General features: G+C 41.6%; 1 protein-coding gene across 1 annotated transcript; it reads left to right on the top strand.

Annotated features, from left to right (window-relative positions):
• Positions 1–11,727: 11,727 nt before the first annotated feature.
• On the top strand, positions 11,728–12,822 carry LOC124255205 (translation initiation factor IF-2-like). The gene has a single exon (XM_046689043.1). It carries the CDS (start codon positions 11,728–11,730, stop codon positions 12,820–12,822), a length of 1,095 nt encoding a protein of 364 aa, XP_046544999.1.
• Positions 12,823–13,101: the final 279 nt, after the last annotated feature.

Here is a 13,101-nt window from a genome sequence, read left to right as displayed (position 1 = left end):
ACAGATGTTGCACAGTAATATATGCATCACCCATGTTTCATCTAGGTAGATCACCTCATATCCCTGCTTCTGATTCTTGGATATGGTTCTCAGAGACACTGCATCCTTCCCTTCACATAACATATGCCTGCTGTCGCCTGCAATTGTCTTATATTGGAACCCCAAACAGTGCAAAAGTTTCCAGAAGCAGTGCTTGGACACAAGTAATGACTGCTCACTTTTCATGTATTTCTTCAACAACCGCAAAGATATGAACCTGTTAAAACTGTCCCTCTTTTCGACTTTCGTAAGCTTTGGTCCCTTGCGGACTGGCTTTGTTGAAATGGTAGACTCTTTCTTGTAATACGCATTTCATTTTGCGTTCAGAAAGGTGCTGCTCGTTTCCTGTATTTTGAAAGTGCATAAAGGACCTTCCCCTTTCCCTTTCCGACTTGCAATAACCATGTGATATGTAGGGGTTTACAAGTTATCTGTGAATCATGCACCGTGCTGTTATTGTCGATTGAGCTCATTGTGTATATTTTATCATCTGCATTTGTCATTATCTGAATAGCAACACCAAGAACATTCCTAGCACTGCTTTGAGAATATTTTACCGACTCCTTTGTATATTCCGTTAAATAGCTACTGTAGAAAGATACATATAGCAGATCCTGATGTCGACATTTCTTTTGGCAGTCTTTTATTGCAGAAAAGACAGTATTGGGTTGGCATAACACGTGCAACTATCACATGCGAATGGTGGGCTGTTCTACATACACTGCATACCCCCTCGTTACAACAGTCATTAAAACACCACCATTTACATGATCGTTTGTTAAACAACGTTTCCTCTTCTTCATATCAATGTCTGACATTATAGTGACGATTTGGTATGGACAAATGAATAAGACGATTAAATTTGTTGTTTTCGAATGTTTACATATTTGCCATTTCATCGTTACGCTGTTGAAACTAACGGACTATAGCAGCCATTGTTTCCGACGTTCTCTTCGTGCAAGAAGCTATCGAACGATACCAAAAATATGTACGTCATGTAACAATTGGCTTATTTAAATCACCATAGAATTCCCATTCAGCTCCCGACACCGGTATTACAACTACCAGTCAGGGCTTATCAGACGCTAAAGTTGTCACTATGATTTAAGCCTCGTGATAGGATTGGAACTAGGCAATACCCCCTCAACGACTACTTTTTATCACTGTGCAACGAATGGATGTGCAAAATACAAAAGGTCCACAGCGGGATAAATTAATGTCAATCATTAAAACAGAATGTATACTAATGAAAGTTAACAAATACCTATATTATAGAAACATAATGTCTGGCTTCGATTCAGAGCAACTATGACGACGTCCAGCTCTAGTCTGGACAACACGATACCCTACACGTACTGTTTTGCCGTACTTTCCATGCACATAGAAAAATTACATTAACTTTTTTTTTTTATCACAAAGAGCCAACAAAAGAAAGTCTATAAAAGTAATGGTAAACATTTCATATCATATTATACAAAACATATTTTATATCTATTTTGGCAATGCTAGGTAAATCAATCGACAAAACGCTGTTTATGCTATGAATATATTTGTGTTGTAACACTCACCCCAAACAGCAAGCGGCGAAAGGAAAATCTGCAATAAATTTGATGGAAATAGACATCAAGTCAGACTATTGTCGCATATTCCAGACGTATATCCCATGATGAAAGCTATACCGTCTTGACCTAGTGTTTGGGCAGTGTGACTACTCAAGACTAGTTGAAGAAGTGAAGCTACAGATATACATTAATGCAAACATACAATCAAAACAAACAAATATACAAATAGACCTAACATAAATAGTGTTTCACTTTGGTCTTTAACTGGGCATGGATGGGTATCTACTAGACTGCTCGCTGTTGTGTTTTTTTTGGTTAAATTATGCCAATTGTTTCAATCATCGAAGAAAACATTCAAATGTGTCTATGAATTTTACGCAATTCTCAGAAGGCATTAAACTATTTAAATAACATAAATACTAATCGATCTCTTGCCCCGTCTTGTTCATATGTATTTATAAATATAAACATGCAAGTATCAGCTGGCAGACTGGCTTTTTGTTTCAGGGAATGCATAAAAAATTCCCATACATTTTGCCAAAATGTATGGGGAAATTTCCAACATATATGTAATCAATGTTCAATACAGGTAACGGAATTAGCATACTTACCAACCAAAACTTGAAACCATTCCTAAAGATGTCATTATTTTCCATCAATATCTCAAAACAGCTCCACACATCGAACAAACAATGGATGCCTCATGACAGATGAATATATTGCCAGTGCTGTGTTTGCCTAACGCTGTGGAGTAGCCTAGAAGACGTCAGCCGCACCAGCAGCAGCATGGCGAGTGGCTAACGACATCGTCGCGGGAACACCCTTGGTGCCAGGCGCAGGTCTATTGTGTTGACCGATAGATGGCGTGGGAAGAACGGCATTGCTCAGACAACTTTATGGTAGCTCGATCAAATTGTGGTAAATCTTTCTTCTACACACCTTCATCTTGATTAACACTATCACGGACTTTCTTTATATTCAGGTAAGAGACGAGTGGGATTAATTCCATCTGGATTCTCAAAAACTCTCAGGACTTGATTGATTTTGTACTGATTTACCCCCCTGCACTTTAAACACAGGAAACCACCGAGACCGCGTCATGGGTTTCATGGTTAGATATGTGTATAAAGGTTAAGACTGTCAAAAAACTCTCCACCAACCTGTATAGTATGAGAATTTTAGGAATATGTTTAATTGGATTTCTAGTATAAACAACCTTGACCAGCTATCAAGTGCTTGGTTTCATTCAAGAGAGACAACTCCGTTAATCCTTTTCCATTAGTTTGTGAAGAGTTATCCCCCTTTGTTTACTTGCTAACAGAGGACATATTCAGTGATCCTCAGTATGGATGATTTAGAGAAGAGGAAGTTGATTTTAGAGTATTATTACAAGGACATCAGATCAGCTAATGTGATTTCAGGCAGAACAGGCATCCATTTTATCCACTGTTTATCGTGTTTTGAAAAAATATTGCAATTGGATATGGCATTGAGCACCAGGGAGGCGCAGGCAGGCCCAGAAAATTGATTGTTGGTGACAGGAGGAGGCTTGGTATTCTTGTTTTTTAAACAAACGAAGGAGTTTAGAAAACTTAAGGCTGGATATGATACACTGAAATTCTGGACCAAACAAACTGAAAACCTTTGTATCAGCGCCCAAAGTCTGAAATTTAACGTGTGGGGTGGCATATCTGTGTTAGGGGCAACGTCCTTCTGTGAGTTTGAAAGGAATATGAACAGTGAGCGGTACACAGATATTCTCGAGGGATATTTATTTCCATCTGCTCACGTGTTCTATGGAAATGTTTGGATTTTCCAGCAGGACAACGCCCCAAAACATCGTTCAAAGCATTCACAGGCCTGGTTTCGGACCCAACATATGACATTATTAGATTGGCCAAGCTATAGCCCTGACCTAAATCCAATAGAAAATGTTTGGGGACTTATGAAGGAAAGTGTCACTAAGAAAAATCGGACAACTATTGCTGAAATGAAAGAAGAGGTCGTCCAATATCGGGACAGCGTGGACCACGACTTTCTAACTTCTTTGATCAGTAGTATGCCCCGCCGCATTGAAGCCTGCATTGCTGCCCATGGTGACTTGACAAAATACTAACTGTTCACCTGTCTTTGAATCTTGAGTTATGTTTTGCTAATATTCACATTTAATACGTGAGTAATGAGTGAAAAAATAAATACTTTACAATCTTTAAATTCTCAATAATTTCTGGTTGTACTGTATGATAAGAAGGGGAATTTCCAGCAGTCATCTTTCTCTTCATGTCCAGAATAGTCCAACAGCTCCAGCATTAGGTGTTTACATCTGAAAATTCATGTTCTTATATCACGATTTCCAAGAGCGTCAAATGACTCTTCCTTTTGTTCGATCAAGGCTTCTTCAAAGGGTATTACAGTAGGCATGTGGATAACATTTCTAAGTACGACGCATCACTGACAAAAATGATGTCCGAAGCAATTCTCTCTTTGACTTGGACCATACGTTCCCAACTTTTTCAGGTGAAGAGCTGACTAGCATTTACATTTGGTAATAACAGGTTCCCCGATGGGGCAGGATACACACACCTTTTGAAGAACGCCTGGTATCTTCACTATTTGACAGTGATTCATGTTGTAGTCGAAATTGCACAATCGACAGAATGTTTTATGGATGAGAAAAGGGTTTTGTCACTTCAACTTGTAGGATTTAATACAGTGGATTCTTGTTAATGCGGGTCCTGTTATCCACTTTCCTCTCTCTATATAAATGTAAAGAAGATTTCTCCTCTATGATGCGTATATATTCAAGCATCGATATATTTCACACAGTTGATAAGTTTGACAAATGCACATGATGAATGTTCACATAATGGCACAGAAGGCTATTATATATTATTTCCTTGATGCTCCCGACACCACCCCCCTTTAAAAACATATAGCACTTTACATAACTGCGTTATTCCTTGATTTGGTGTATATAGTCCTGACACACACATGTGATACACGCCCAAGGTAGTTAGAATATGTGAAAAACTTAAATACATGCGCAGCTTGGTCAGCCGAAAATACATGTGCACTGAACGTGTATAAATCACGCTCACTGATACAAAACGCCTCTGAAATGTTACGCCTTACACCCGAAAAAAGCGAGCGGGCCCTGGGTGTGACACAGGTAGGCGCCACCCATGCCCACGTTGCTGATACTTTCGGACGCTCCCGTGTTGCTGTAACTAACCAGATGTAACGTTACAGAGGAAACATCAGACAGGGCAAGGACAACAGACCAGGGATACCTATGACTCTACCCAATGAAGACTTGCCTACTCAGGCATTGGTCAGGTGAGTCATGGTTCAAGGAATTACGACTTACAGACCTACAGAGGACAGATGGGACTGTACGTAGGTGAAAGTGACGTGACTGACAGAGGGAAAGCATGTCCTGTCGGTTCAGAGCTGATGGAAGAGAGCGTGTTCACCGCTGAAAGGGAGAGGAGAACGTACGGCGACATGTTGCGTTATGGAGGTCCTGCCGTAGGCTGGAGAAGGTGTTAAGCTGATGAAGGTATTCGTGGAGAGAACGGAAGATTACTGGTCATCGTTCAAGCAGAGTCCATCAATATCTTTTATATGGACTATTGACACTTCAGCGTTACATGGATTACATTCTCCGTCCTGCACACTTCTACAACAGCTGTCATGTGATGTCCTTTATTAACATGGACCGAATCCACACAACCCGAACTGTACAGAACCTACTTGCTGACAACAACATCCACGTGTTGCCTCTCCAGACACGTGCCCCAAAGAACACTCATGGGATGTCATGGATCAACAACATCAACGTGCTGCCTCTTCAGACACGTGCCCCATAGAACACTCATGGGATGTCATGGATCAACAATATCCACGTGTTGCCTCTCCAGACACGTGCCCAATAGAACACTCATGGGATGTCATGGATCAACAATATCAACGTGTTGCCTCTCCAGACACGTGCCCATAGAACACTCATGGGATGTCATGGATCAACAATATCCACGTGTTGCCTCTCCAGACACGTGCCCATAGAACACTCATGGGATGTCATGGATCAACAATATCCACGTGTTGTCTCTCCACACACGTGCCCATAGAACACTCATGGGATGTCATGGATCAACAATATCCACGTGTTGCCTCTCCACACACGTGCCCATAGAACACCACCATTCTCCAGCCAGTCGACAAGAACTGACCCAGGCCTTCCAAGGGGAATATAGCAACATATCCCACTCGAGGTCATAAGGAGAAAGGTTTTCTGTGCGCTTGGCGTTTGGCGTGTCTTGCAGCAGGGAGTGGTCATATACGCTATTAATGTGAAGTGTAATTGAACTGGAGCGAATTTAGATAAGTGTGACCATTAAAAGTTTGTTTTGGCTACCTCACCTCAATTCTCATTTCAAATTGATTTCGTTAGGATTTGGATTTTATCAATACATTTTACTTCTGCATCTGTCTTTCGTGGTTTTTAAACAAGAGTGATTTAAAACTATGGTCAAGTTTATTTTGTCCGTCAGTGTATATCGACATGTACACAGACATGAACCAATCGTATCGTACATACATGTCTTGAATAATTTGTTTAGATGAAAATCTGATAACTAGGGTGGGGATAATTGAACGATAGCATTTGAACTCAGCTTGCGGTATTTCCAAGCTAATTGAACGAATTTCCAGAAGTCACGCTTCCCTTTCCTCCACAACCGCTGATGATCGACGTGTCACATTAGCCATTATTGGCCCAGTCAGAAGATATATGTTGGCCTTATCAACGTGTCGTGTGAAAGAAGTACACCATATCATTTGGCATCGATCCGTCATTGCCAGAACAAAGCATTCGTCTCTCACCAGATCGGGACAATAAGTCGTCAGTCACGCGGGTGTATACAAAGACTTGGCCTTTCTGAACCTGCCTGCTGTTGTTTGAATACAAATAGGGTGGTGCTACATATGGTGTAGAAATGGTAAATCTGATTACTTACTCAGCGGTTGATACTGAGAAAACAATTCCATACATAGTTGATCAGGCGCAAGCATGATGCCGGCTCGATTACCTACAACGTGGTATAACCTGCAGCCTTCACCTTTAAACTGTCCGAAATACGTATAGAATTTGTTTGAAATTTGCAAGACGTTTACATTTCTTACTGTTAGATACAATATTTTCGTTGTACATGTGTCAAGTTTTCTTTTCACTTTACATGTATCGGGCCTTCTTTTCACTTTACACGTGTCGGGCATCTTTTCACTTTATATGTGCCAGGCCTTCTTTTCACTTTACATGTGTTGGGCCTTCCTTTCACTTTACAATTGTCTGGGCTACTTTTCACTTTACACGTGTCGAGCCTTCTTTACTTTACATGTGTCGGGCCCTCTTTTCACTTTACACGTGTCGGGCCTTGTTTTCACTTAACATGTATCGGGCCCTCTTTTCACTTTACATTTGTAGTGCCCTCTTTTCACTTTACATGTGTTGGGCCCTCTTTTCACTTTACATGTGTCGTGCCCTCTTTCACTTTACATGTATCGTGGGCCTTTTCACTTTTACATTTGTAGTGCCCTTTTCACATTTACATGTGTAGGGCCCTTTCACTTTTACATGTATCGGGCCCTCTTTTCACTTTACATGTGTAGGGTCTTCTTTTCACTTTACATGCATCGGGCCCTCTTTTCACTTTACATTTGTCGTGCCCTCTTTTCACTTTACATATGTAGGGCCTTCTTTTCACTTTATATGTATCAGGCCCTCTTTTCACTTTACATTTGTCGTGCCTTCTTTTCACTGTACATTTTGTTGGGCCCTCTTTTCACTTTACATGTGTTGGGCCTTCTTTTCACTTTACATTTTGTTGGGCCCTCTTTTCACGTTACATGTATCGGGCCCTCTTTTCACTTTACATGTGTAGGGCCCTCTTTCACTTTACATGTGTTAACCCCTCTTTTCACGTTACATGTATCGGGCCCTCTTTTCACTTTACACATGTCGGGCCTCTCTTTCACTTTTACATGTGTTGGGCCCTCTTTTTCATCGTTACATGTATCGGGCCCTTTTCACTTTTTGTATCGTGGCCCTCTTTTCACTTTACATGTGTTGGGCCCTCTTTTCACTTTACATGTATCGTGCCCTCTTTTCACTTTACATGTGTAGGGTCTTCTTTTCACTTTACATGTATCGGGCCCTCTTTTCACTTTACATGTGTAGGGTCTTCTTTTCACTTTACATGTATCGGGCCCTCTTTTCACTTTACATTTGTCGTGCCCTCTTTTCACTTTACATGTGTCGGGCCTTCTTTCACTTTACATGTATCGGGCCCTTCTTTTCACTTTACATGTGTCGGGCCTCTTTTCACTCTTGTCACTCTTTTACATGTATCAGGCCCTCTTTTCACTTTTTACATGTATCGGGCCTTCTTTTCACTTTACATGTGTCGGGTCTTCTTTTCACTTTACATGTGTCGGGCCCTCTTTTCACTTTACATGTGTCGGTCTTCTTTCACTTTACATGTGTAGGGCCTTCTTTTCCACTTTACATGTTGGGCCTTCCTTTTCACTTTATAATTGTGTGGGCTACTTTTCACTTTACACGTGTCGAGCCTTGTTTTCACTTTACATGTGTCGGGCCCTCTTTACACTTTACATCGTGTCGGGTTTTCATTTTAACTTTACATGTGCCAGGCCCTTTTCACTTTTCACGTGTCGGGCCTTCTTTTACTTTTTATGTGTCTTCTTTTTACTTATACCCCAAGTGAGTGCCAGGATCTGGAATCCTAGAAGTGCCCCTGTTTATGAGCATTCTCTTTAAAACTGATTGCTATTTGATGATAAACTCCTATATGTCACAGCTTTGTCTGAGCTGTCGTGACCACAGGCACCCTGACCAGTATGAAACATGGATATGTTAGCGAGTTTGTTGAAAATCTCCGTGTTCTAATAACTAAACGGTCAGTTGTGAACACACTACTTGTGTGACAAGAATGAAGAAGAATATTTTTTTTTGATAGTGATGCATAAAGACAATACAGTCAGAATCGTACAATGGACTTTACCTGAAGTTTCTTATTAGATTGTGGACAAAGCGTTCTGTCACTTATATCTTATTAAATCAAGTCCATATATAATCAATAATATCTTAGTCGATGTCAGATTTATTTGGTGCTGTTGTTGCTGTTGCTGTTGTTGATGATGATGATGTTTAACGCCCCACACTCCAAAATCAGATACAATACAGCGGTTACCGTCTGCATTTCATAACCAGATCCAAGTTTCAACGGTCTTAATGTTCAACTACATGAATGTTTACCGCAAAACTCACTGCCATTGGAAGACGGACAAATAACACTGGCTCCAATAGTCGAATACAACACCCTTGGAGCACTGGCTCCACGTGTCAGCCCTCTTTTCACTCTTTCATGTTTACATGTATCGGCTTTCCCTCTTTCACGTTACATGTGTCGTGCCTTCTTTTCCTGTACATGTGTCCCTCTTTCACCTTTTCCACTTTACATGTGTCGGTCCTTGAAATTCTTTCACTTTGATGCATCGTCCGTGTACCTCCCTCTTTCACCTCTTTTTTCATTTACATGTGTCGTGCCCTCTTTTCACTTTACATTTTGTGTGGGCCCTCTTTCACTTTACATGTATCGGCCCCTTTTTTCACTTTTCATGTGTCGGGGTCCTCTTCACATGTGTAGGGTCTTTTCACTTTTACATGGCATCTTCCTCTTTCACTTTTTACATGTGTCGTCGCCCTCTTTCACTTTTACACTTTTCTTTCAACCTCTTTACATTTATCGGGTCTTCTCTTTCACTTTTTTTCATGTGTCAGGCCCTCTTTTCACATACATTCCTACATGTATCGGTCCTCTTTTCACTTTACATGTGTAGGGTCTTCTTTTCACTTTTACATGTATCGGGCCCTCTTTTCACTTTTACATGTGTAGGGCTTCTTTTCACTTTACATGTATCGGGACCCTCTTTTTCACTTTACATGTATCGGGCCTTCTTTTCACTTTATCGGGCCCTCTTTTTCGCACGTTACATGTATCGGGCCCTCTTTTCACTTTACATGTGTGGGGCCCTCTTTTCACTTTGTATCGTGCCCCATCTTTTCACTTTACATGTGTAGGGTCTTCTTTTCACTTTACATGTATCGGGCCCTCTTTTCACTTTACATGTGTAGGGTCTTCTTTTCACTTTACATGTATCGGGCCCTCTTTTCACTTTACATTTGTCGGGCCCTCTTTTCACTTTACATGTGTAGGGTCTCTTTCTCTTTACTTTTTCACATGTATCGGGCCCTCTTTTCACTTTACATGTGTCGTTCCCTCTTTTCACTTTACATGTGTAGGGCCTTCTTTTCACTTTACATGTATCGGGCCCTCTTTTCACTTTACATGTGTAGGGCCTTCTTTTCACTTTACATGTGTCGGGTCTTCTTTTCTCTTTACATGTATCGGGCCCTCTTTTCACTTTACATTTGTCGTGCCCTCTTTTCACTTTACATGTGTAGGGCCTTCTTTTCACTTTACATGTATCGGGCCCTCTTTTCACTTTACATGTGTCGGGCCTTCTTTTCACTTTACATGTGTAGGGCCCTCTTTTCACTTTACATGTGTAGGGTCTTCTTTTCACTTTACATGTGTAGGGCCCTCTTTTCACTTTACATGTGTTGGGCCCTCTTTTCACGTTACATGTATCGGGCCCTCTTTTCACTTTACATGTGTAGGGCCCTCTTTTCACTTTACATGTGTAGGGTCTTCTTTTCACTTTACTTGTATCGGCCCTCTTTTCACTTTACATTTGTCGTGCCCTCTTTTCACTTTACATGTGTAGGGCCTTCTTTTCACTTTACATGTATCGGGCCCTCTTTTCACTTTACATGTGTCGGGCCTTCTTTTCACTTTACATGTGTAGGGTCTTCTTTTCACTTTACATGTATCGGGCCCTCTTTTCACTTTACATGTGTAGGGTCTTCTTTTCACTTTACATGTATCGGGCCCTCTTTTCACTTTACATTTGTCGTGCCCTCTTTTCACTTTACATGTGTAGGGCCTTCTTTTCACTTTACATGTATCGGGCCCTCTTTTCACTTTACATGTGTCGGGCCTTCTTTTCACTTTACATGTGTCGGGTCTTCTTTTCTCTTTACATGTATCGGGCCCTCTTTTCACTTTACATATGTAGGGCCTTCTTTTCACTTTACATGTATCGGGCCCTCTTTTCACTTTACATGTGTAGGGTCTTCTTTTCACTTTACATGTGTCGGGCCCTCTTTTCACTTTACATGTGTAGGGTCTTCTTTTCACTTTACATGTGTAGGGCCTTCTTTCCACTTTACATGTGTTGGGCCTTCCTTTCACTTTACAATTGTGTGGGCTACTTTTCACTTTACACGTGTCGAGCCTTGTTTTCACTTTACATGTGTCGGGCCCTCTTTACACTTTACACGTGTCGGGTTTTCATTTAACTTTACATGTGCCAGGCCCTCTTTTCACTTTTCACGTGTCGGGCCTTCTTTTTACTTTACATGTGTCTTCTTTTTACTTTTACCCCGCGAGTGCCAGGATCTGAATCCTAGAAGTGCCCCTGTTTATGAGCATTCTCTTTAAAACTGATTGCTATTTGATGATAAACTCCTATATGTCACAGCTTTGTCTGAGCTGTCGTGACCACAGGCACTGACCAGTATGAAACATGGATATGTTAGCGAGTTTGTTGAAAATCTCCGTTCTAAGAACTAAACGGTCAGTTTTGAACACACTTGTGTGACAAGAATGAAGAAGAATATTCTCTTTTTGATAGTGATGCATAAAGACAATACAGTCAGAATCGTACAATGGACTTTACCTGAAGTTTCTTATTAGATTGTGGACAGCGTTCTGTCACTTATATCTTATTAAATCAAGTCCATATATAATCAATAATATCTTAGTCGATGTCAGATTTATTTGGTGCTGTTGTTGCTGTTGCTGTTGTTGATGATGATGATGTTTAACGCCCCACACTCCAAAATCAGATACAATACAGCGGTTACCGTTTGCATTTCATAACCAGATCCAAGTTTCAACGGTCTTAATGTTCAACTACATGAATGTTTACCGCAAAACTCACTGCCATTGGAAGACGGACAAATAACACTGGCTCCAATAGTCGAATACAACACCCTTGGAGCACTGGCTCCAATAGTCAAGTCGAATACAACGTGCTAGAAACAGTGGTTCCACAAGTCGAGTACAACACCCTTGAAGTAGTGGCTGCAATAGTCGAGTACAACACCCTTCAAGCAGTGGTTCCACAAGTCGAGTACAACCCCCTTGAAGTAGTGACTCCAATAGTCAAGTACAACACCCTTGAAGTAGTGGCTGCAATAGTCGAGTACAACACCCTTCAAGAAGTGGTTCCACAAGTCGAGTACAACCCCCTTGAAGTAGTGACTCCAATAGTCGAGTACAACACCCTTGAAGCAGTGGCTGCAATAGTCGAGTACAACACCCTTCAAGCAGTGGTTCCAATAGTCGAGTACAACACCCGTGAAGCACTGGCTCCAGTAGTCGATTACAACACTCTTGGAGCAGTGGCTCCAACAGTCGAGTACAACACCCTAGAAGTAGTGGCTCCAATAGTCGAGTACAACACCCTTGAAGCAGGGGTTCCACAAGTCGAGTACAACACCCTTGGAGCAGTGGTTCCACAAGTCGAGTACAACACCCTAGAAGTAGTGGCTCCAATAGTCGAGTACAACACCCTTCAAGCAGTGGTTCCACAAGTCGAGTACAACACCCTTCAAGCAGTGGTTCCACAAGTCGAGTACAACACCCTAGAAGTAGTGGCTGCAATAGTCGAGTACAACACCCTTCAAGCAGTGGTTCCACAAGTCGAGTACAACACCCTAGAAGTAGTGGCTCCAATAGTCGAGTACAACACCCTTCAAGCAGTAGTTCCACAAGTCGAGTACAACACCCTTGAAGTAGTGGCTCCAATAGTCGAGTACAACACCCTTGAAGCACTGGCTCCAATAGTCGAGTACAACACCCGTGAAGCACTGGCTCCAGTAGTCGATTACAACACTCTTGGAGCACTGGCTCCAATAGTCAGTTGGAGCACCCTTGAAGTAGTGACTCCAACAGTCGATTACAACACCCTTGAAGCAGTGGCTCCAACAGTCGAGTACAACACACTGGTCTGAGATTTGTTTAATCAACGTTAACAGCATGGTGGCCCAGGCTTGTAAAGCGACAACACTCGCTAGAGTTGTGTCCCTTGGGCATATAAGGATCCTTGTATCGTCGACTATGTTGCGTTACTTAATTGTGCCACCACCCTCTGATCTCAGATTTGCCCTGCTTTGTGGGCATTGGATTCTGTAATTGTGAGCCCTGACCTTAAACAGACTACTAAGAGACACCATTCATATTTCAATCACATGAACACCCCGTTTACCCCGGAGATGTAACCAAGCAGCGAG

This window comes from Haliotis rubra, unplaced genomic scaffold (genome assembly GCF_003918875.1).
Source record: "Haliotis rubra isolate DU_JTF1 unplaced genomic scaffold, ASM391887v1 Scf598, whole genome shotgun sequence".
Classification (NCBI taxonomy): domain Eukaryota; kingdom Metazoa; phylum Mollusca; class Gastropoda; order Lepetellida; family Haliotidae; genus Haliotis; species Haliotis rubra.
Note: the sequence above shows the minus strand (reverse complement) of the source record. Positions and strands in the feature narration are given on the sequence as shown.